Source organism: Magnolia sinica, chromosome 10 (genome assembly GCF_029962835.1).
Source record: "Magnolia sinica isolate HGM2019 chromosome 10, MsV1, whole genome shotgun sequence".
In the NCBI taxonomy this organism is placed as follows: domain Eukaryota; kingdom Viridiplantae; phylum Streptophyta; class Magnoliopsida; order Magnoliales; family Magnoliaceae; genus Magnolia; species Magnolia sinica.
The window spans coordinates 17,387,087-17,410,418 of record NC_080582.1 but is presented as its reverse complement, the minus strand read 5'-3'; the positions used below and the strand labels follow the sequence as shown (position 1 = coordinate 17,410,418).

At 40.2% G+C, this 23,332-nt stretch overlaps 3 protein-coding genes across 4 annotated transcripts in view; 2 read left to right on the top strand and 1 right to left on the bottom strand.

Moving 5' to 3' along the window:
• The window catches only part of LOC131258087 (leucine-rich repeat extensin-like protein 3), a 34,971-nt gene extending 28,857 nt beyond the window's left edge, over positions 1 to 6,114 (bottom strand). For both annotated transcript variants that reach the window (XM_058259149.1, XM_058259150.1), the window contains exon 1: positions 5,954 to 6,114. In XM_058259149.1, coding sequence (XP_058115132.1) covers positions 5,954 to 6,071 — 118 coding nt within the window. In that variant the 5' untranslated portion in view covers positions 6,072 to 6,114. The remainder of the gene's footprint in view (positions 1 to 5,953) is intronic.
• The window catches only part of LOC131258084 (uncharacterized), a 173,187-nt gene that overhangs the window by 55,918 nt on the left and 93,937 nt on the right, over positions 1 to 23,332 (top strand). The window lies entirely within an intron of this gene.
• LOC131258089 (probable prolyl 4-hydroxylase 4) lies at positions 14,821 to 15,448 on the top strand. Its single transcript, XM_058259151.1, has 2 exons — positions 14,821 to 14,997; positions 15,232 to 15,448. Exons 1-2 carry the CDS (start codon positions 14,927 to 14,929, stop codon positions 15,416 to 15,418), a joined length of 258 nt encoding a protein of 85 aa, XP_058115134.1. The 5' UTR covers positions 14,821 to 14,926; the 3' UTR covers positions 15,419 to 15,448.

The following is a 23,332-nucleotide window of genomic DNA, read 5'->3' as shown; positions in this document are numbered from 1 at the left end:
TTTTGCTGATCGAGGACGTGGTTCTGGAGTCCGTGGTCGTGGCCGCAATTCTCTTTTTTGCATTCGTTGCAAACACACCAATCATATGGTTGATAGCTGCTGGATCCTTCACCGCAGACCTCCAATGTATGGAGGTTTTTCTCGTGGTGGATATTTTTCTGCTACTGAAACTGAGGAGGCTCCATCTGATTCCTCTCCTAGTATGGTTCAAATTTCTGAAGAAGAATACGACAATCTTGTTGCTCAGAAAGCTGGTCTATCTGTTTCAAAATCTTCAGCTACTTTCAGTTCTGCTGTGTAAGGTACATCCACCATTACTCCCTCTTCCCAGCCTTGGGTCATTGACATGGGGGCCACTGACTATATGACTGGTATGTCTCACATTTTTTCCTCATTTACTCCTAGTTCTACTTTAGGTTTTGTTAAGTTAGCAGATGGGAACCTTACCCTTATTACTGGGTCAGGTACTGTTCCTCTAACTTCTACTATGACTCTTGACAAGACCCTTCTTGTCCTAGATCTTGCTTCTAGCTTACTTTCTGTGGGCACCCTTACTAAACAACTTAACTATGCTGCTATATTTCTTCCTTCTCATTGTATGTTTTAGGATCTCAGAACGTGGAAGATGATTGGTGGTGGATGTGAAAGTGCCGGCCTATACCGGTTTGATGGGGGGGTTCAACCCTATGTTGCTGCTCATCTCATTTCTATCAATCATGAGGATATTTATCGATGACATTGTCGTTATGACCATCTTTCTTTTTCAGTTTTACGTAGTTTATTTCTCTCTTTATTTTCTCAGCATAACATTAAAAAATTTCAATGTAGTACTTGTGCTTTGTCAAAACAAAGACGAGTTTATTTTCCTTTGGTTTTAAATAAACATTCTGTCCCTATATTTTCTTTCATTCAATCCGATGTGTGGGGACCATCTCCTGTTACCTCTTCCATGGGGTTTCATTACTTCGTCTCTTTTATGGATGCCACCACAAAAATGACATAGATCTATCTACTCAAAAATAAAAGCGAAGTTTTTGAAATTTTTTAGTCCTTCCATGTTTGGTTGATAAATCAATTTAACGCCACTGTTAAGATGCTCCATTGTGACAATGATGAAGAATATCTCTCTATTGATTTTCTTACCTATCTTCGCCAGCATGGCATTGAGTCAAACACTACTTGTGCTTCCACTCCTCAGCTGAATGGGGTAGCCAAGAGGAAAAATCAACAATTGCTAAATATTACTTGGTGTCTCCTTACTGAGATGCATGTTCCCAAATGATATTGGGGAGATGCCGTTCTCACTGCATGCTACCTAGCCAATCAACTACCTCACTCTGCTCTCAATTTTAAAACTCCTATTTCTTTATTCAGGAAAGTGCATCATGTCACTGATATCCCTCTTAGGTTGTTTGGGTGCACCGCTTATGTGCATGACTTTTTTCATTCCCATACAAAGTTGTCTCATTGCTCCATTCTATGCATGTTTGTTGGGTATTCTCTCACCCAAAAAGGTTATAAATTTGTTATCCTGATACTGGCCGACGTTATGTCACCCTTGATGCTTCCTTTTTTGAGTCTCTGAATTTCTTCTCTCCAAAGTCTTCAATCCTTTCCTCACCCCCTCATATCACTCCTATACCCTTTTTAGATCCTCCATCCTCTACCCTGTTACCGGTATATCCCTCATTGCCTTCATCTCCTTCATCATCTATCACACCTTCATCTCCTTTTTCTCCTTTCTTACCACCCTCATCACCACCACCTCGCCATTCTACCCGTCCCAATACCAGATCAACTCACCTATAGGATTACAATTGTTCTTAAGCATTGTTACTAGCACCACCACATGCTTCTCACCACCAGCAGAAGCGGAGTAACGCCGATGCACCATTACTTCCATCACCATCATCTGCGGCTCTGGGATCCATTTCTGCATCGAACTTTCCCACTTCTTTATGGAAAGGTACTCATCCGTGTACTTCTCATCCTATCCACCACGTTGTTTCATATCACTCAATTTCTCCTTCCTACAAGTCATTTATTGCCAATGTGGATTCCATATCTCTCCCTACTCGGGTGGATGATGCCTTGCACACCCGAACTAGAAGCATGCCATTATGGATGAGATGACTGCCTTGGAGAAAAATCAGACATGGGAACTTGTTGATTTACCTGCGGAAAATAGGCGGTGGGTTGTAAATGGGTGTACACTCTCAAGCATAAGCCCGATGGTACTGTTAATTGGTATAAAGCTTGCCTTGTTGCAAAAGGCTTTACTTAGACCTATGGCATCGATTACACCGAGACATTCGCCCTGGTTGCCAAAATGAATTCCATTCGTGTCCTTTTATCTCTTGCAACAAATTTGGGCTGACCACTTCATTAACTTGCTGTAAAAAATGCATTTTTACATGGTGATCTTCATGAGGAAGTCTATATGAGCCAACCACCTGGTTTTCGCCAAATGGGGGAGGAAAAGAAAGTATGTTGCCTTCACAAGTCTATATATGACCTGAAGCAGTCGCCACATGCATAGTTTGACAAATTTACTCATGCAATGAGATATGCATTTTTTCACCAGTGCAGCTTAGATCATTCTATCTTCTGGAAATGCTCTACAAACAGGATTACAGTTGTTTTTGTTTATCTCGATGATATTATCGTCATGGGTGACGATTCTCTTGCAATTTCTAGCATCAAATCCCACCTTTCTCTCATTTTTGAGGTAAGAGACTTGAGCTCTTTGCGTTATTTCTTGGGCATTGAGATAGCTTGTTCTCGATATGGAATCTCCTTATGTCAGCGTAAATATGCGCTGGACTTACTCACTGAGACTGGAATGATTGGTTGTAAGCCACTTGACGCTCCTCTTGAGGTCAACCATTAGCTCACTTCATTGGATGGTGAGGCCCTCTCTGATCCTGGACCTTATCAACGCCTCATTGGGAGGGGTATTTACCTCACTATTATCAGGCCGGATATTTCTCATGCTGTGAGTGTCTTCAGTCAGTTCATGCATTCACCTCAAGTTACCCATATGGATGCTGCATACCGTGTGCTTTGTTATATCAAAGGCTCTCCTGGCAAGGGTCTCCTTTATTCTAAGTTTGGTCACCTAAATATTTCTACTTTTTTGGATAATGATTGGGCCGGTTCCAAAGATGACTGAAAATCTACAACCGGCTATTGTTCTTTTGTTGGTGGTAATTTGGTGACTTGGAGGAGGAAAAAGCAAACGGTTGTGGCATGTTCCAGTGCCGAAGCCGAGTACAAAGCTATGGCATAGACCACCTGTGAATTACTTTGGCTGAATAAATTTTTGACTGAGACTGGTTTCTCTCATTCTATACCAATGCAGATGATGTGTGATAACCAGGCTGCTATACATATCTCTAGTAATTCTGTATTCCATGAGCGTACAAAGCATATTAAAGTCAATTGCTACTTTATTCGGGAAAAAAATCAAGGCTCAAGAAATTGTTACTCCATATGTTCGCACATCAGACCAACTTGCCGATGTGTTTACTAAAGCTTTAGCAAGAGATTGGCATATGACTATTTCTTCCAAGCTTGGACTGTCCGACATTTTTGGGCCAAGTTTGAGGGGGAGTATTGAAGGAGAAACGGTCAAGGGGACGTATCATCCATCGGGGATGTAGCTTGTCCTTATCTCTCCACGTAGCTCGTCCTTATCTCTTTATCTCTCATTTATTTTCTTATCTTAGTTTATTTCCATCTTAGATAAAGGTTGTATTTTAGTATAAATAATATAGAGATTGAAGGCATTACTCAATTCTCTGTTTTTCTCTCCTCATTCAAAGTTTCAACAAGATCAATCTCATTTTTAGGCATGCCCTAAAATGAGATGAAAAAACAGATGAAGGGGGTGGATTTATCATTAACAGCTTGGATTATCTTTGTAACAGCTTAGTGGCTAGATGTTACCCTTATTGTAGGGCCCACTTGATGATATGTTGTATATCCACTCTGTCCATCCTTTTTTTCCAGCCCAGTTTAAGACATGGTCCCAAGCAATAAGCATATCAAAATATCAGGTGGACTACACCACAAGAAACAATGATGATTGAATGCTCACTATTAAAAACTTTCCAAGGCTTACTATAAGCATATACCTAATGTTTATTTCTCATCCAACCGGTTGATAAGTTCAAACAAAACTTGATGAAGGGAAAAATACAAGGATTAGCTTGATTCAAAACTTTTGTGGCATACAAAAAGCATTTAATGGTTATTCACCACTTTTTCTAGTAGTGTGTTCCACTATAAATTTCTTCTTAAGTTTTGAATAAAGTTCTTAAATGAGATGAAAAAAAAGATCAGCAGAACACATTTAATAAGATAGCCCCACATGGTAGGGGTAACACTCACTAAGCTGTTACTCGGGTAATAGCTGGGTAAAGGGTTACTGGGTAGAACCTATAAGTGTCCCATTTGATAGATAAAATGATAGAAAGGGTGCTTCATTTACGGTAGAAATGTCCTAATGAGTTGCTCAGGGTCTTTGTTTTTTTCAAGGGTAAGTGGTATAAAAAGAAATTACAAAAAGTAGATGTGGCAAAAATTATAGACAGTTTTTAGGGGAAAAAAAAGAAGCTCTTTAATAAACTTAGATGGGGAAAGTTAGGGTCATACAGCGTTAATGGTATCATCTTCATAAAACACTTATACTAATGGTTCAATTATATGGTTATGGTGCATCTATTTTGGACAATTTATAAGCATGTTTGGGTGATCCATATTGTTGGTATGATGGGCCAACAATTGCCTGTGATTTTTTCTTATTGGTCAATCCTATCCATCTCATCGGTGGATAGTATTTTAAAACTCTTTTTAACCTTTTGTCAATTTATTTTCAATCAAAAAAATAAAATAAAATTCAAGCAACCAAGCAAAGGGCATGAATAAATTCATACGTGATTTTTTAATTTATTTTGCCAATGACCCATCCGGGGCAAATCGGCCATGATCTCCCCATGGGATATCCTGTATCTCACAGGTCCTGGTGAGACGTACCCCATGATCATTCTGCATCTCGCAGACCCCACCTGGTGGGACATCCTACTCGAGTGTAGAGATGCACCTGCATCATCCACCCACACAGTAAGGAATCTGGAACACTAGCCTTCCTACTGGCCAGCACACCAAAAGCTTCAAAAGCTTCAAAAGCTTCAAATCTATTGGGAAAGCACGGGAATATCCCTTAATCTCTATCCTCCCAGGCAAACTGATCGAGATATCCCATCTCAAGGGGAAGCAGATTGCTTACCGAGTAAAACCTATGGGGCCACCGTGGTTTATGTATTTTATCCACTCCGTCCAACCATTTTAACAGATAATTTTATTGCATGAGACATAGAATGAGGTATATAAAAAGCTCAAGGGGATCACACCATAGGAAAAAAATATGAATTAAACGTCTACCATTGAAAAATTCTTAGAGGCCACGGAAGTTTTGGATCAAGCTGATATTTCTGTTTTCCCTTCATTCATGTCTTTGTGATCTTATGAACAGGTTGGATGGCAAATAAACATCACTGTGGGCCTTCCATAGGAAGGTTTCAATGGTGGAAATCATCATTCCCACTGTTTCCCGTGTTATAGTCCACTTGACCTTCGGATATTCTTCAATTTCGGACTCAACCATTAAAATGATCTGAAAAAACAGATGGACGGTGTGGATAAACAAAATACATTCACAGTGGGCCCAACTGAGTTTACTCAGTACGATAAGAGCCTACCGAGTAACTCAGTAAAAATCCGATTTCATCTCACAGGTCCCACAGTGGGACCCACCCCATGGTCATTCTGCACGTCGTAGGCCCGAAGATGCACCTGCATGGAGATCTAACCGCATCCCATCCTATCCAAAAGATAAAAGAAGAGGAGATGAAGTAGGTATTTTAAAACAGAAGGATAGGTATGCATGTACCTTGAAGAGGAGTATAGAAGTCTGTGCTCCTTAAATCTATCATAAGAAACCATGATCCAAGCAACACTAGAAAGGCAAGAACGCAGGCCCAAACAGCCTTCTGGAATAGCTTCTCCATTTTCTTTACTTCAGTTTTTTTTTTTTTTTTTTCTTCCTGTCTCATCTGCCTGCTTACATATAAATAGAGGGATATACATGTACACCATCCTTATTCCTTACATAAAAATCAGGCCAGTGCATTGATTTGCATTGATTACATGGGACACACGGAAGGTTAGAAAAGTATGAGTGATGTAACAAGGCCAACGTACACATGTGGCCCACATGATAGGTTGGTGGGCTAATTTTGACCTGGAATATGCGCAAGAGGTACTATGACTAATGAATGGCTCCTGTCCACCACAAGAACCTTCTTCCAGCTTTATCAGATCAGTATCAGCTTTTTCTTGGCATAAAGAGCACAGCATTTTCACTTCAAGTGGGCCCCAATTTAATACATACATGGATGGTTTATTTATTATTATTATTAATTTTATGGTTGTCCATCATGCTTTGTATGCAATAGATGATGGTGCAATATATGTATGGAGTGGATATCACATCATTATTCTAAAAAATTCTAAAGAGCTTTGATGAAAGAGCTCTCTAGAAGGCGATATTTGCATGAAAGAAATAAATAACAAAAATATACTCAATTACCAACCACATCCTATTTATCTTTTAAAATCAAAAGTTCATGTCTCTTAATTACCAGAACTAATTGCATTGGTAAAATTAATCAAATGCTACATGAGTTATATATAAAAAAGACGAGACAAGTGAGAACCCTCAATACTAAGGTAGAAGAAGAGAGTACAAAATGAAATTCCTTAAATATTATTTTGTGGGCCATTGCATGAAAGTGGCAACCATCATCAGTTATGTGGCCTTTTATATAGATAGCTGGGATCATCAACTTGCTTGACCATAAGACCATTAATAGAGTACACACTCACTTAAACAACCTCGATTTTAAAGACCTGATGAAAGTATATTATTTTGTCACACCATTCAATCTACACAAGAAGGTGGTTTTGGTTTCCCCATAGCATGTTGATTGTTATAGACAATCCAAATGATGGTCTTACAGTAGATGGACCTTTGCTCCCCTCTAAAAGAAAGTGGTTTTTTTTTTTTTTCCCCATGTGAGAGAGGGGTTCTAAAGATCATCCAATGGAGGTGATATTGGGTCAGGTGCAACCCATCACTACAACAAAAAAGAATAACAGCGGCACTTTAGGTGCCTCTTACACCGGTGCTGTGTAAAACAGGGCCCACGGATGTTTTACCGTATATATATTAAAAAAAAAAAACCTACAGTCATTTCGCTCCCGGACCCCGTGCCTCTCTCTCCATCTGCCTATCTTGCACTCTCTCTCCCTCTCCCGATCTCTCTCTCTCTCTCTCTCTCTCTCTCTCTCTCTCTCTCTCTCACTTGCATCATCTCCAGATCTGGTGCGGCCAGCAGCCCCTGCCCTTCATCTCTTCCCCGGCCAAATACTCATTTCTCTCAAATAGATATTTAGGTTTTTTATTTTTAGATCTGTAAATTCGCAAATTATCAGAGGATACAATATTGGAATTAGGGATTTCCTAAACTCTGTAATGGGAAAAGGATTAGGGCTTTCCTAAAAAATCACTTTTATAGTTTATTGTTGTGAATGTTTAAGGTGTGCATAACATGTGTTTGATGAAATGTCTCTGTTCTAACAGTTTTCAATTTATTTGTTTGTGGCTATGATGATCTGGATTTTGTTCTCTTCTATTTTCCTGATCTGGGTGAATTGCAAAGTGGCTTGCAAACATGGTATTGTTTGTTAGCAGGCTCTTGTAGTTACATGATACTCAGACAGCGTGGGATACTTGATACACAGGCACGTAGAAATTGTACACGTGCCATACATTAACTAAATTCCGAAAATTAGATTGATGGAACGACTCTAACCTTAGATGCATGCACTCACTCGACCATTGGATATTTTTCATGTTAACCGTCCAATAAATGTCCACCAATCTGATAGTGGATAATAAAAACAAATATATATATATAAAATCATAAATTTTAGTTCATGATACATCCAAATTGGGAAGACATATTTTGGACAGTTAAATTTGAATTACTGGTATCCCATGTATGCAATTTCTAAGTGCCTGCGTATCATCTCTCACACTCTGCAAGAGTATCAGAGTATTTCTCCTTTTCTTAATTGTGCAGATGGATGTGGGGCCATGATTGGTTTATTAGAGGATGTGGTTTCAGCTTGTTTACAGAGAGGGTATTAATGTGGTCCGCAGATGCAGTTGAAGTGGGCCACGTTATGGAGAGCGACTTGTATGTGACCCCAGCACCACCGATGTGGTGAGGCCCTAACCATAGGACCCACCTATATGTATTAATTGTATATCTATGTCATTCATCTGTTTCTCCAGCTTATTTTAAAGCATGGTACAAAAAATAAAGCATATATAAATTTCAGGTGAACCATACTACAGGAAACAGTAGTCATTGAACACTCACCATTAAAAATTATCTAGCTTCTACTGTAATGTTTATTGACCATCCAACCTATAGATAAGATCACGCAGACCTGGAAGAAATGAAAAAATAAAATAAAATATCAGATTGATTCGAATATTTCGTGGCCCACGAGAGGTTTTTAATGGCCAACAATCACTGTTTCCTGTGATGTGGTCCACCTGAAATTTTTATTTCTTCAGTTGTGGGACCATTGCCTAAAATAAGCTGGAAAACAGAGGAACGGTGTGGATATATAATGATGTGGTCCACCTGACATATAATAGTCTTGCCATTCATCATTTCAGGTTGGGTCACATCCTTAGTTCCAGGGAAGTACAATGAGGTAGCCAGTAGGCTTGGTAGAATTGGAGTGAAGAGAGGGTCGCTTGCTATCCTCTTTGCATACTCAATGCTTGTTATCCTGTTTTGGCTTTAATAAGATCTCATGGCCTTTTAAGTAAAAAAAGGTTGCGTCTGGCACCCAACTCGGGTACCCATTGGCTACCAAGTATGTGATTTTTTTCTTAAATTTGTACCTCAATTATATTTATTACCCAAAAAAACATAGAAAGGCATGTTTCTGGTATGGACCAGAATCTGGATCGGGTCTGAACATGAGTCTGGACCCGATTCCAGATCCAGACTCCATTTTAAATCCTAATATGTGCTTGAAATTAGACCTGACAAGACCCAATGGGATTTCCAAATCTGATTGGATCTGGTTGTGATGATTCATATTGTGGTCTCTGAATCAGAACTCAACAGGCCCAAGTTTGATACTCTTAGTGAGGTCCAGAATATGGGGACACCAGTACCCGGCCTGAACCTGACATGTTAAGAGCCTAGTTTGATGAAGTTTTTATTGCACAAAAGTGATGGCATTTGTCAACTGGTTTTCTTCCATGTTATTTTGGTTATTGGTTATGTTACGACTCCCCGTGTTCTCAGTTTCTGATTTGTAAATCAGAATATGGAGTGAACTCAGTAGAAATTACTATCATCATTATTGTTGCTATTATTTGGTTGGTAAGTAGGTTTGAACTTTGCCCCCCACTTTATGTACTGGAGTGTTGAAAATGCATCAGTTCATAATGACCTTGAACTGATGGAGTCCCATGATTCTTATGTTTGTTTTGGTATGGTTTCACTTACAGTTAAGCTTGTCAAACTGCAGTTGCACTGCTCGGTGAAAAATGGGAAACAGATCACAAAAATTCTCATTTTGCTCTTTCCACAAGTAAGATTTTATCTTGCATTATAATAGCTGATCATCTTTCTGTCTGCATATATCTTTCTGCATGCCTATGTACATGCATATCCTCATACTATATACAGAGGTGTACATGTACATGTTGCACATGCATGCATATGTGTTTGCATATTTGCCCTTATGACTAACAGCTTTTTTTCTATCATAACTTCAAACATGGCACATTTGCTTAATATCATGCATACATTAGTAGGTTGAAAGTTTCAATCAACTACAGATCAAGATGGGCATTCTTTTCTAGAATATTTCATCATCGTGCTGTGAGACCATTAGAGTTCTTTCGACCTGATTCATGTAAATGTGCAAAAAGGATTGATTCCCAAGAACTCAGGATTCAAGAAGCCAATAAACATTGCTTATACTTTTTTCTTGGTGCCAATATATGTAGCAGGTAATATCACACTCAGAGAACAAGGTCTAGACAGAATGAGTACTCAAATCTGCTTCGCTTATCAAAAAGTACTTATATATAATTGGCATTTATTATGCTTTTCACGAATATATGTAGCAGGTAATATCACACTCAGGCCATGTCTAACTTTGTTTTTTGGAGTTCTAAGTGTATATTTCTTCTCAAAATTGCAGGGCTAAGGATTATACTGCAGTAGAACAACCTGTGGAAGCATTCACGAATATTACATACAATCACCAAGTATGAACTGAGATGCAAATGTAATTTGTTGTTGGTTATGTTGTTGCTGCTGTGTGAAGATTATGTGTTGTCTTTCAGTTTAGTGAGCAAAAAATATTCTTGTTGTCTTCACTGTGTTAGGTGGATGATCTCTCAAGGATGTATAGGCTATTTTGTAGAATAACTAGAGGCTTAGATCCCGTTTCTCAAATATTTAAGCAGGTGGGGTGCATTTCCTTTCAAAGTTGCATTTTGGTTTTATAAATAGAACATAGCAACTGCCCTCTTATGTTTATCCTGCCTCTCTACGGTTACTGAGTGCTTTGTGATACAACATGTTACTGCGGAAGGAACCACCCTAGTTAAACAAGCAGAAGATGCAGCAAGTAACAAGAAAGTGAGTTCTTCTCATTTTTTTAGTCTGAAACATTGTTGGTTTATCTAGCTGGGATAGAATAAAATGGTGGGACAGATTCATGTAGCCGACCCCAAGTAATTGGGACGAGGCTTAGATGATGATGATGATGAATTGATAGTTAGTTGCGAGCTGTTGTACAATTTTAGATACCGCCTGTGGTCCACATTTCAATATATATGTGTCTTGTTTGATGAGTGTGCTCCCCCTGATGAGCAAGGTGTTCCATATCGGTATCGGTTGGCGTAACGGTGCCCTCCGAAATCGATACGGATATGAGGGCGGGACGGCGATACGGGGGCGTAACGGCTCGTAACGGTGCAATTTTTTTTTTGTCAAAAAAATATGAAAAAATATAGATTAAATCCGAAATATTCTAAGCATTCCAAATATGCATTCATTTATAAATTGGAACATGTTTATGGTGGTGTAACGGTCCACTCTTTGGTGAGAAGTTGTATCGGATTATTTGACGAATTTATGAACCAGATAACCTGAATTTGACTACAAAATTCATATATTTATTTTTCTAAATATCTAATTTATATACTTAACAATTTGATATCATTTCTCCCAATCGTTCTTTAAAAAAATGAAATTAAATTCAGGTAGATGGTGTTGCCAATTTGGGGCTGACTTGGAGGACCAATCCATGCCCCAAATCAGCCTCAAATTCATGCAATTTATTGGAATTATCCCACTTATGAATTGGTGGACATTTATTGGATAGTGAATCATGAAAAAAAAAAATCAAAAGGCCCTATTTTAAAAAATAAGTGTCCACAAATTAACAATTAAACTATTCAAACAATTTGATTTTGGTATTATGAGTTAGTAATTACAGTCCATAATTTAATTGGTAAATTTTAAGTTAATACGTGTCTTGTGTACAATTTTTTAAGGGCCCAAATTAGGTGGGACTTGGATTGTGAAGTGTAGCACACGAGTGTCAAAGTTTTTTGGGCCCCATCCATGATGAATGTGTTATATCCACACCGTCCATCCATTTTGCCAAATAATTTTAGGGCATGAGCCCAAAAATGAGGCAGATCCAAAGCTCAGGTGGACCACACCATAAGAAACAACAATAATTAAACGTCCACTAGTAAAAATTTATTGGGGGCTACAAAAGTTTTAGATCAAGCTGACATGTGTGTTTTCCCTTCATCCATGTTAGTGTGACCCTATTAACAGGTTAGATGGAAAATAAACATTACAGTGGACCCTAAGAAATTTTTAATGGTGAGCATTCTATAACCACTGTTTCCTATGCTGTGGTCCACCTGAGATTTGGATCTTACTAATTTTTTGGATCATGACTTAAAATGATGTGGCAAAATGGATGGATGGCATGAATAAAATACATATATCATGGTGGGGCCCATGTGGCAGGTGTACCATTTATTAAGTTGTCCGTTAAAAGGGTGCCACGTACCCAGTCCATTCATTTGACGTCAGCAATTCCTGTGGGCTCGACTTAAGGATTGACAAGAAAAGTACTACAGATCTAATTATCAAGTGGACCACACTGCAAAAAGCAGTGGGGGATTGAACGTCTACCGTTGAAACCCTTTTTGGGATCACAGATGTTTTGGATCAATATGAAATTTGTTTTTCCTCTTCATTCAGGTCTTTTTGACCTTACGAACAGATTGGATGGAAAATAAACATTACGGTGGGCCCTACGAATTGTTTAATGGTGAAAATCATTATCTCCACTGTTATTTTTGGTGTGGTCCAGATGATCTTTATATACGATTCATTTTTTGAGTAATGCTTTAAGATGATCTCTACAAGTAGATGAACGGTGTCGATATAATAAATAAATCACTGTGGAGCCCATGTAACTTTGATCTCCTTTGAACCGTTCGTACAACACGGAGCTTGAGGAGTGTTAGCGCTCGTCTTAGCATGACACATACTTGCAGCAGCTACATAGCTGGTGTGTGGTACACTAGCAAATCTGCTTCCCATTTTATTTCCGACACCAAATGAAAAAAGAGGAAAAGAAGAGGGAAACCGAAAAGAAAAAGAGGGAGAGAGAGAGAGAGAGAGAGAGAGAGAGAGAGAGAGAGAGAGAGAGAGAGAGAGAAGAAGAAGAAGAAGAAGAAGAAGAAGAAGAAGGCCGCAGCCGCAGCTGCAGCAGTCTAGAAGAAGAAGAAGAGGAAGAAGAAGAAGAAGAAGAAGAAGAAGAAAAGAAAGAAAAAAGAAAAAATATACGTTTTTTTTTTCCCCTTTTTCTTTAGCCCGTAATGGCCCCGTAACGGCCGTTACGATCACAAAATCGGGGGGCGTGCCCGTTTCGACCTCGTATCATGTAATGATGTCGGTCGTTACCGTTACGTATCGGCCGTAACCGATTTGGGACACCCTGCTGATGAGTGGATTGATATGATTTAGGATGGTTTTGAAAAAAATTGCCAATGTTCCACATTTCGATGGACACGATTTTTTTTTTAATGAGTGTGTGGGCCCCTGATGCGTTGACCAACTTGATTAATGGACTGACCTGGCCCAAACATCAGGGTGGTCAATTCATCAGGTGACCTGGCCCAAACATTTACAAGTCTCTCTCTCTCTCTCTCTCTCTCTCTCTCTCTCTCATTGAATCTAGCTCGATTTTTTATTTTTATTTGCAAGCAGAATTACCTCATATCATTCCACCCAAATATTCAAGGGTGTGTCGTTTGGAAAATGCAGCAATCACATTCTAAATTGGGTGGAATGGACTTCCTCTGTTGAACCAGCCTACAATGGCAGAGTGAGCTAGTTTCTCTATTCAAAGGATCAGGAACAATGGTAATTGAGGCAAGTGGGCATTCTACTCAATGGGAATTTATTTACATCTAAATTCATCTCTATTGAGCATTTGGGGTTGCACGGAATTCAATATACAACTAGCAGGCTATCATTTTCCACTTTAAAGAATTTTGCCTTTGATTGGCTTTGTGAGGTAATTTTAAGGCCTGTGAGCATTGGAAACTGTGACAGCAATCTAGATTCAGTTATCTAATCCAGTATGTGCTTTTTTCTTAGATTGCATTTTCTTTCTCCAATCAAATTGCCTAAGAAAGTGAAAACATCAATTAGAAAAGAAAAAGAGCATGAAGGTCTCTCGTTGGTATTCAATGTGGCAAGGATACTTCATTTAGAAAAGGTGACAAGGATACCCAAAGATTAGCTGGTTATACTACCACCAACACTAGGATCATGGTTCAATTTAATTTGTTTATGGACTTATTTGCTAATGCAAATTGTAGAGATGTGGAGGAATCGTTTATTTGAAACCCTGGGACTTTGCTAGCTTGTGGTTTTGGTTTCTTTAATAAATTTCTCCTGTTGAAAAATTGGAATTCCTATTTTTATTTTTTCTTTCTTGCAGTGTGTATCTGCTGATGAAGACAACTAGGCTGGGTAACTATAAAAACTGATAAATATATTTTTTATTTAGGGTTCTTGTAGTAATTTTTTTTCCTTTCCTCTGATTGTTTGTTATGATTCCTCTGAGTACCTGTTTTCTGCTGACACTTGCTAGCTGAGGAGCACCTTCTTAAGATCCTAGCTAGCCATCCATCAGTCAGGTCCCACCATGAACATTCCGTGGTTCCAATGCAGGTGCCAATGCTTGGGTATTGCGTCATTTTGAATGAAATTCTCACCAAATGCTTTAGTTAATCAGTTCTATCATGACTAAAATTCAATCCTCATCATCAATCAAAATGAACTATTCTTGGGATCTAAATGTATTTTTCAGTCTCTCTATCTACAACTAAAAATCAGGCTAATCAAAATGTAATGCTTTTGTCATGATTGATTGGTAAAAGTTTTGTGAGTAGGTGCCTGCCTGACATCAATCTTGATACAATCTTTGGACCATGTGGTGCATTGCTACCAGGCAGGGTTGAATAAAATATCTAAATACCAGGCATCTTTTTTCAACTAGATCACCTTTTTTTTCAGAAAATATCTATGGTGTTGTTGCTTATATCTTAGTTATCATCTCTCAGAAAATACATGTAGCAAAGCCTGACCGGTCACATGCTGGGCGCTACCAAAGATCATGTATTCCATAGAAACCAATGAATGGATAATCCTTGCAAATGATTGGAAGACTCCTTCAGGGCGGCAATAATCCAGACAATCCGTTGCTTGCTGGGTTCAGCCCTATCAGGTACCAGGCCTAGATTTCAAGCCTGGGCATTGTCCTCAGGCCATGGCAAAAACTGTAGAATTTTGGTTTTCTAATTGTTTTCCTGCAAATTAGTTAGTGATTTTTTTCCATATTTTTTAACTCTTTCTGCAAAAAATCAGTAGAGTGAATTGGGTGATCTCTTGTTTTGATTGCAAACAGTTTTGCATTGCAACATGTGGTTAGATGTAATCTTTTAATTATTTATCAATACAGATGCACATTCACTTATGCTGCCCACATATCTATGCTTGGCCCTGGGGGTAACAGTGGTGGTTGCACAGATGAGAACACAAGCTGTGAGAGGTGGGCCACTCTCGGAGAGTGCACGAAAAACCCAGAGTATATGGTGGGATCTGCAGAGGTTCTTGGTGCCTGTAGGAGAAGCTGCAAGGTGTGTTAGCTGACTGTTTTGGTCATGGGAGCAGTTGTTGTCATACAATCTACAGTACAAGAAATATGTGGTTTTCTTTTCCCCATAGCATGTTGATTGATATAGACAATCCAAATCATGGTCTTACAGTAGATCGACCTTTGCTCCCCTCTAAAAGAAAGTGGTTTGTTTGTTTGTTTGTTTTTTTGTTTTTTTCTTTCTTTCTTTCCGTTTGATAGAGGGGTTCTAAAGATCATCCAATGGAGCTGATATTGGGCCAGGTGCAACCCATGGTGGGCCCCTCTGGTCCAATGCTCATGATCCATATAAATCTGAATTAAATTTCCACCCTAATAAGGTACGTAGAATTCGTGCCAATGTTTTAAAAACTGGACCAGAGCCGAGCCGTTTTGGTTAGTGGTACTATCCAAACAAGTTGGATTGCCGGTCCAACTGGGTCAAACCGTAGAGCCGTCATGGCCTAATAATTACATCAGGGTTGTCCAAGTTAAATTGGTCGGTTGTAGGACCACAAAACCCAACAACCTGCTTTTGTTGGAGGTCCTATCCAACTGGTTCAACCCATGATGTTATCATGGGTCCTACTCATGGCTCAATGGTAGACCATTTGGGTTCCAACACTAAGGTCATGGTTCGAGTACCCATGTGGTGTGTGTTAAAAAAAAAAAAAAAACCATGGTGTCATCATGGCCTAATAATCATATTAGGGTGTGTTTGGCTGCCACAAATATCAAGAAATTTCGTGATATTTTGCACCAAATTATATTGGTTTATCATGAAACATAATGATATTTGGTGCAACCAAACACACCCTTGATTAAGAATACTTAAAACATAATAAAAATATAAAGGTCCAAACTGTCTATGTTGAACTATTCGATGGTTGGACCACAAAACCCATTTGACTCCGGAGGTTCCAATCCATAAACGGGTACACCATACTGACCGGCCCAGAATGGCCATTGGTTCCTGTCCAAACTAGTCTGATCACTGAGAGGTGGCCCATGGATGGTGGAGATTGCAGCAAAACAAAAACTGATTTAGAGCATTCCCCACTTTGGATGATGACATTCCTTTTCATTCAAGGTTGCTTTCTATGGCATTATCTATTTCTCATGCCTTCTCTACCTCACATCAGGTGGGGGCCACAGTGATCTGGCCCATCTATCTTGTGGACCTTACTATGGATAAGCCATGGCCCATAAAGTGCATCAATCATAACTGTGCAATCAGTGCACCATCAATCACAGTATCAATCTAATAGGAGCATCTGGGTCCAAATATGTGGTCTAGATCATACTGGCAGAGGCGGTGGGGCCCACCATGATGTTTATGTGAAAATCTGCCCTCACCATTGGATATGAAATCCTACGTTAGGTCCATGGCAAAAAATCATGCTAACCTATGATTCAGGTGTGACACACCATGTTAAGCAGTTCGGAGAAATGTTCACCCTTAATTTTTACAGGGCCCACTGTGATGATTATATGAAGTTCACTTCAACCATTAGATGCCATGCAAAATTTAGGCTTGGGGCCCCAAAAAAGGGTCATTTGTAGTTCATGTGAGTAACACAATGAGAAATAATTTAGAGGGTGGGTGTTGCCTTGTATACTGTTTTCAATCATGTGGTCTACTTGAATAATAGATCAAGCTGAGTTTTATGCACCATAGGCTAGAGCCAATTTTGATTCTGCAATATTTTGTTCATTAATCACTCAAGATTCTATCATTTTCATGTAAAGATCATTTCCTTCATGAGTATGTTCGCCTACTCCGCCAAATACAGATACACCTCCACCATCTTTAGCAATGTTGTTGATCAATTCTATGATGAGTATTGTTTTACCCACTCCAGCCCCCTGAATAGTCCGATTTTAACTCCATAGTGATAAGGAGCCAATGAATTATTGGAGGCCTTTGGAGTAAGTGTAACTAGGAACAAACTAATCAATAAATTGACTTCTCATATTGACCATAATATCTCAAGAGCCACCCGTGCTCCCACTTGGACTTCTAAAAGCCCTACGCTTGACTTGTTCTTTCGGGATACTCTTACCAAGTTGAGCCATCGTATATGACCAAGAGAAAAGTCACACTAAAGCTGGATAGTTAAGAGCAAGTGGGCAGGACCAACGGGGGCATGCACGAGTGGCAGCGTTACCTTACAAAAAAATAAAAAAGAGAAAAAAAAGGTACTCTAATGATAATTTCTTCGATTAGTTAGGTAGGTTAATGAAAATACTATATTAATTTGGTTTGCAAACCTTTCAAACATATTACATCACCACAAAGGCAAGGGGTGGTTTTGGGTTAGGTCAGTGTAAGCTCAAGCCCAACCCATTAGTTAAGCTGGTTAATTAATGGGTGTCCAACCCGAGCCTGACCCATTTACTTAAAAGGTCCACATTTCTAATCCAAGCAGACCCACTGTTGGGGGCCTTACACAAAACCTTAGGATCTAGCCTCCCAAAACAAACTAGAATTGTGCGATAATAAAGCAATGAAATAAATCAAAGCACAAACCACACGACACAAGAGATTTTTACGTGGAAAACCCTCAAAGAGGTAAAAACCACGAGACCTCGTCCAGATCAACAATCCACTATGAAGTAGAACATTACAACCTTCTTCACTCATGCAGGAGTGGATAAACAATAAGAGAATAAGAGAAAAATGAAGAGATTTCATCAATCATGAGGACGTAGAAGCGCTGAGATTGTTAATTGTATAGTAGATCATCTCCACGAGCATAACCTCCCTTCTACAAGCTTCCTCTCTCTCTCTCTCACCTTTGATAGCCCTAAACCCTTTAGCAAACCCTTGTAAAGCTTTAGGAAACCCTCTTGCATTACCTAGAAAGCCCCAGGTACCTCCTATTTATAGTTTATGAAACTCTCTTTCACACGGGTACAAAAACCACCTCAAAAATTCGAATCCCACACAAAATCGGATTAGAATCTGCATAACCTCGACTAGTCAAGCAGTGTCCTCGACCGGTCGAGCACCTCCCTCGACTGGTTGAGCACTATGGGAAAAATAAACCCAAAGTTGTTGGACTTTGAGTTAAGTTAGGGCTCAACTGGTCGAGCACCACCCTCGACCGGTCTAGTGAGGCTCACGACCGGTCGAGCCTGGGAGGAAATCTCATCAAAACTTCCCCTTTCCGATCCAGAAGGGATTCACATTCTTCAAGCCAGCTAGGTTTTTACAAACCTCGAACTTGTCCTTAAGTAAAGCCTTGGTCATCATGTCTAACCCATTATTGTCCGTGTGGACCTTCTTAAGCTGTAACACTTTTTGTTCCAAAGTAATCCTGACTAGTGATACCGAATCTCTATGTGCTTCGACTTGGAGTGCTGACTTGGATTCTCGCTCAAGTATATAACACTTTGACTATCGCAATAGACCATATGTTGCTCTTGCTTCAGGCTAAGTTCCTGTAAAAATCTCTTCATCCAAAGCATCTTTTTCCACATGCTTCTATGACTGCAATGTACTCGGCCTCTGTCGTTGATAATGCTACGACCTTCTGTAGCTTGCTCTGCCAAGAAACCGTTCCCCCTGCAAACGTGAACATGAACCTCAATGTAGACTTCCTGGAGTCTATTTCGCCTGCCATATCTGCATCTGTATAGCCCTCTAATATAGGTTTTCCGTCACCATAGCATAGGCTCAACTTGGAAGAGCCTCTAAGATTCCATAGTATCCATTTCACCGCTGCCCAATGCTCTTTGCCAGGATTGATAAGATACCAGCTGACAACACCAACCGCATATGCTATGTCTGGGCGCGTACACACCATAACATACATCAAACTTCCTACAGCTGACGTGTAGGGTATCTTCTGCATCTCTTCCACTTCTGCCTTCGTCTTGGGACACTGCCTGTTGCTCAATCTGAAGAGACCATCCAGTGAAGTACTGACCGGCTTTGCTGTATTCATATTGAACCGCTCTAGGACTTTCTCAATATACCGCTCTTGTGACAGCCAAAACTTCCTACTGCTTCTGTCACTGGTTATCTCCATTCCTAAGATCTATTTAGCAAGGCCCAAGTCTTTCATCGTAAACGACTTACCCAACTCCTGTTTCAGCCTATCGATCTCTTGATGTCTTTTTCCATAATGAACATGTCATCAATGTATAACAACAGAACTAAGAAATCACCATCTGAGAACTTGCGCGTGAACACACAGTGGACCGACTCCGTTCTGTCATACCCATGCTTCAACATAAACAAGTCGAACTTCTTATACCAGTGCCTTGGAGCTTGTTTCAGCCCATACAAGCTCTTCCTCAACCTACACACGATATGCTCCTTGCCTTAGCTTTGAACCCCTCTGGTTGGTGCATGTAGATCTCTTTTTCCAGTTCACCATGGAGGAAGACAGTTTTAACATCTAACTACTGTATCTTCAGATCTATATTAGCCGCCAACCCAAGCAACACCCGTATGGATGTCATCTTCACCATTGGTGAGAATATCTCCTCGAAGTTTATGCCTTTCCTCTGATCAAACCCTTTCACACAAGTTCGGCCTTGAACCTCGTCTGTGAATTTTTTTGCTCAACCTTCTTTCTGAACACCCACTTATTGCTCAAAGCTTTCTTATCCTTAGCCAATTTCACCATATCATAGGTGTGGTTCTTATGTAAGGATTCCATCTCCTCTTGTATAGCTTTCAACTACTCCCTCTTATGCTCGTCGGTTAGGGCCTTAGAATAATCTTCTAGCTCTCCCCCATCAGTCAGCATAATGTACTTATGTGGCGAGTAACTCTTGGACAACTGTCTGTCCCTAGATGACCTCCTCATATGTGGCTCAATAGGTAGATCAAGTGGGGGCTGCTCCCCTGGTCCATCTTTTGAAGGAACTCCCTTGTCCTCTCCACCTTGCTATAATCTCCCTTCATCAGGAACCACAGGAGGAATAATCGGATCCATGTCCTCTAGCTCACCTGACTAGGCCGGTTCATCTCTGGCTTACTGTAACACCCCGTACTTTTGATACTCGGGTGTTACCTTTTAAACCCACGATTAATAAAACTCGAGACTTGTCAACGGAATGACTTGACTTAACACACTACAGGGTAGGATTTCCCAAGCAGCTTTGAGATAAACCGTTGCAACTCGGGAGACTCAGCTTATACCTCACACCAATCAAAGAGGTAAGTGGGATTGAAAAACTTAAGCTTAATCAGTTTTTGAAACCATATGTGTTAGCAGTACTCTGGAAACCCACTTTGTGTTTATCTATTTACAAAACTGACCATACATCCACCCATATGCATGGTTAGATTACTAACCATAAAGCTTCCTTACTTTTAACAAGTCACCTGACCGTCCATCAGGTTTGGATCCGCCAAATGGACCATCCGAATATTAGGATGAATCGGTCATTGTGAAGATCTTCGGGTTTAAGTCCCAACCACCTGGTAACTTGTCAATTGGAGGTGTACAAATGTTATTTTGAATTACGGAGTGTGTAAGCCACTAAAGTAGCATCTTGGACATTCTTGGGAGATCGGGGTCCAAATTGAACTAAGAGAAAGAGCACAAAAAATAAAGAATGCCTGCCAAAATTCAAGAAATTCGGACGGCGCACTTCGATGTAATGGACGTCGGAAGCTGGTTGAGAAATGAATGGCAAGATAATAAATATTCATGAATGTAATTAGATATTATCGTTGAAGCTAAAACATACCATGCGGCCCACCCGATCAACAGATCTGCTCTATTTTTGGACCTTAATCCTAGTAGAGCATGTTAAAAACAATGAACAGAGCGGATCGTACAACTACAAGTAGTAAAGTGGACTTCTCAAAAAATATCTCAATTCATTCAAATTTCTACGTGCATGGGATTTGACGGTAAATACCATTTAATGCGTTAACAGATCGTGCGGCCCACCTAAAGTTCGGATCTACTTCAAATTTCGGACCATGGGTTAGCACGGCGTGCCAAAGACGGTGAATGGAGTAGATCTTCTGAAAGATCATCACAGGTAGACCCTCATCTATTTTAAACAGCCACGCAGAAATCTGCATGTTGTAACAGCGGACGCAAATGGGAATTTACGGAATTAGCACCACACGTTGGCTAGTGGTGTGACTCATTCAAAACTCAGATACATCCCATATTGTGGCCGCTAGCCTAACATTACCTTACAAAATTGATGGAAGGAATGGATTTTCTAAAAACCATACTAGTTGGCCCCTGAAAACAAATGGAAGGGAATCGTTCCCTGACCGTCCGTCCATTCTATCATGAATGAATGGAAGGCGAACAGACCGCTGAAAGTTATGGGGAGAGCCGTGTTTATTGGAGTTCTGACGTGTAACGCCAGCTCTCTCTCTCAAGCCAAAAATAGCTAAAACGCCGCATTTATCCATTTTGAGAAAAACAGAGGCAACCACTGATGGCCGTCACTTGGGGATGGGCAAAACAAATCCTATCCCTTGGATCTCTATCCCCTTGCCTATAAATGGGGAGGTCAGCCCCTTAGACTTCACATAGAAATAAAGTTGAGAGAGGAAAGAGTCGGAGAGTGAAGAAAGAGAGAAAACAGAGAGGGAGAGTAAACGGAGGAAGAAGGAGAAGGTGGTGCATGTGTACCAACCCAAACTCGGGACGGATTCGAGTGTAGCAGGTAGGAACTTTCCCTCCACTCTGTTGAAACTCTAAGAAAGCTCAAAAACTAAGGCTCTATCTCACCCTACTACACGCCACCTTTAGGAAGACAAACAGTGGCGGAATGCAGTCCCTGTTTTGGACTGACCATGGCTTGATAGCAGGCCCTGTTTTAAGGCCAAACATGGCCCGGGTATAAGCATCGTTTGGAGCCGAACCAGGGCATGGGAATGGCACCAACTGTGGGCTAAAACTCGGTCCAGGAACGGCCCCAAACAGGGCCAAGAATGGGCTCCAAGATAACCTGCAACGGAGGCTGTTTCACATTAGTTGCAGGAGGCAGCCAGCACGTTGCAAATGCAGTTGGGCTGCTTGTGGGCTTCACCAAAAACACTGGTGGGCCCTGCACAAATGCAGGTGGGCCTCACCCAAAAATCAATGGAACACCTTGGTTTCGGTCCCTGCACGAGTGCTGATGGGTCACACCCTGTAACCGCTGGTGGACCCCACCTTGATGACGTGTCTCATCCAGGACCGTCCATCCATTTTCCCAAAAACCTGGGCTCTTGCTTTAAAGAAAAGAAAATATACATATAATAATATATATATTAAAATATTTAAGCATGCATCTGTACATGCATGGGAATTATAAAATAATATATATACCCTTGATGTATAAAGAATGGTACATATGAGGATTACATCTGGACCGTCCCTCCATCAGCCATGGATCTCCATGATTCATCCAGACCACCCATCACATGGCCCACCTTGATGCCATGTGTAACCCACGTTGATATAATATGTATAGTAGATACATATGATATACATACACCAGATGCATGTGGCATCAAATGCATGTATATCTATATACATACCAAATGCACATGACGTTCATAAAATATTTAAATATGTATCAGGTGCATATAGCACTGATATAACATTAAACACATGAAATAGGCTCAGTGTGAAACCCACGATGGTATAATCACATCTGCACCATCCTTGTGGATCATGCCTATGGGACCCACCTAGTGTCTGTGTAGGATCCTGACCATTCAAGGTCTGTACATGACTCCGTTCACTTGTTTTGCCACCGAACGTTCACACGAATGGAGCATGGAGAAAGTGTTGTAGGATCTAGTGGGGGAAAAGTTGGTTAATGTATCTCACACTAACCACAGTTGTTGTACACATCAGCTAGACATGTGAATAACCACCCTGATGAGTCTGTTTTGATTTGGGCTATCCATCTATCGGCAATCTAGGCCATCCCACCTGTGGACGCCCAG

Excerpts from the sequence above, each read along its gene's own strand:
- LOC131258089 (XM_058259151.1), top strand. The coding sequence starts at position 14,927 with ATGATTGGAAGACTCCTTCAGGGCGGCAATAATCCAGACAATCCGTTG. Across the intron at positions 14,998-15,231 it reads GCTGGGTTCAGCCCTATCAG|ATGCACATTCACTTATGCTG; the intron begins GTACCAGGCCTA and ends TTATCAATACAG.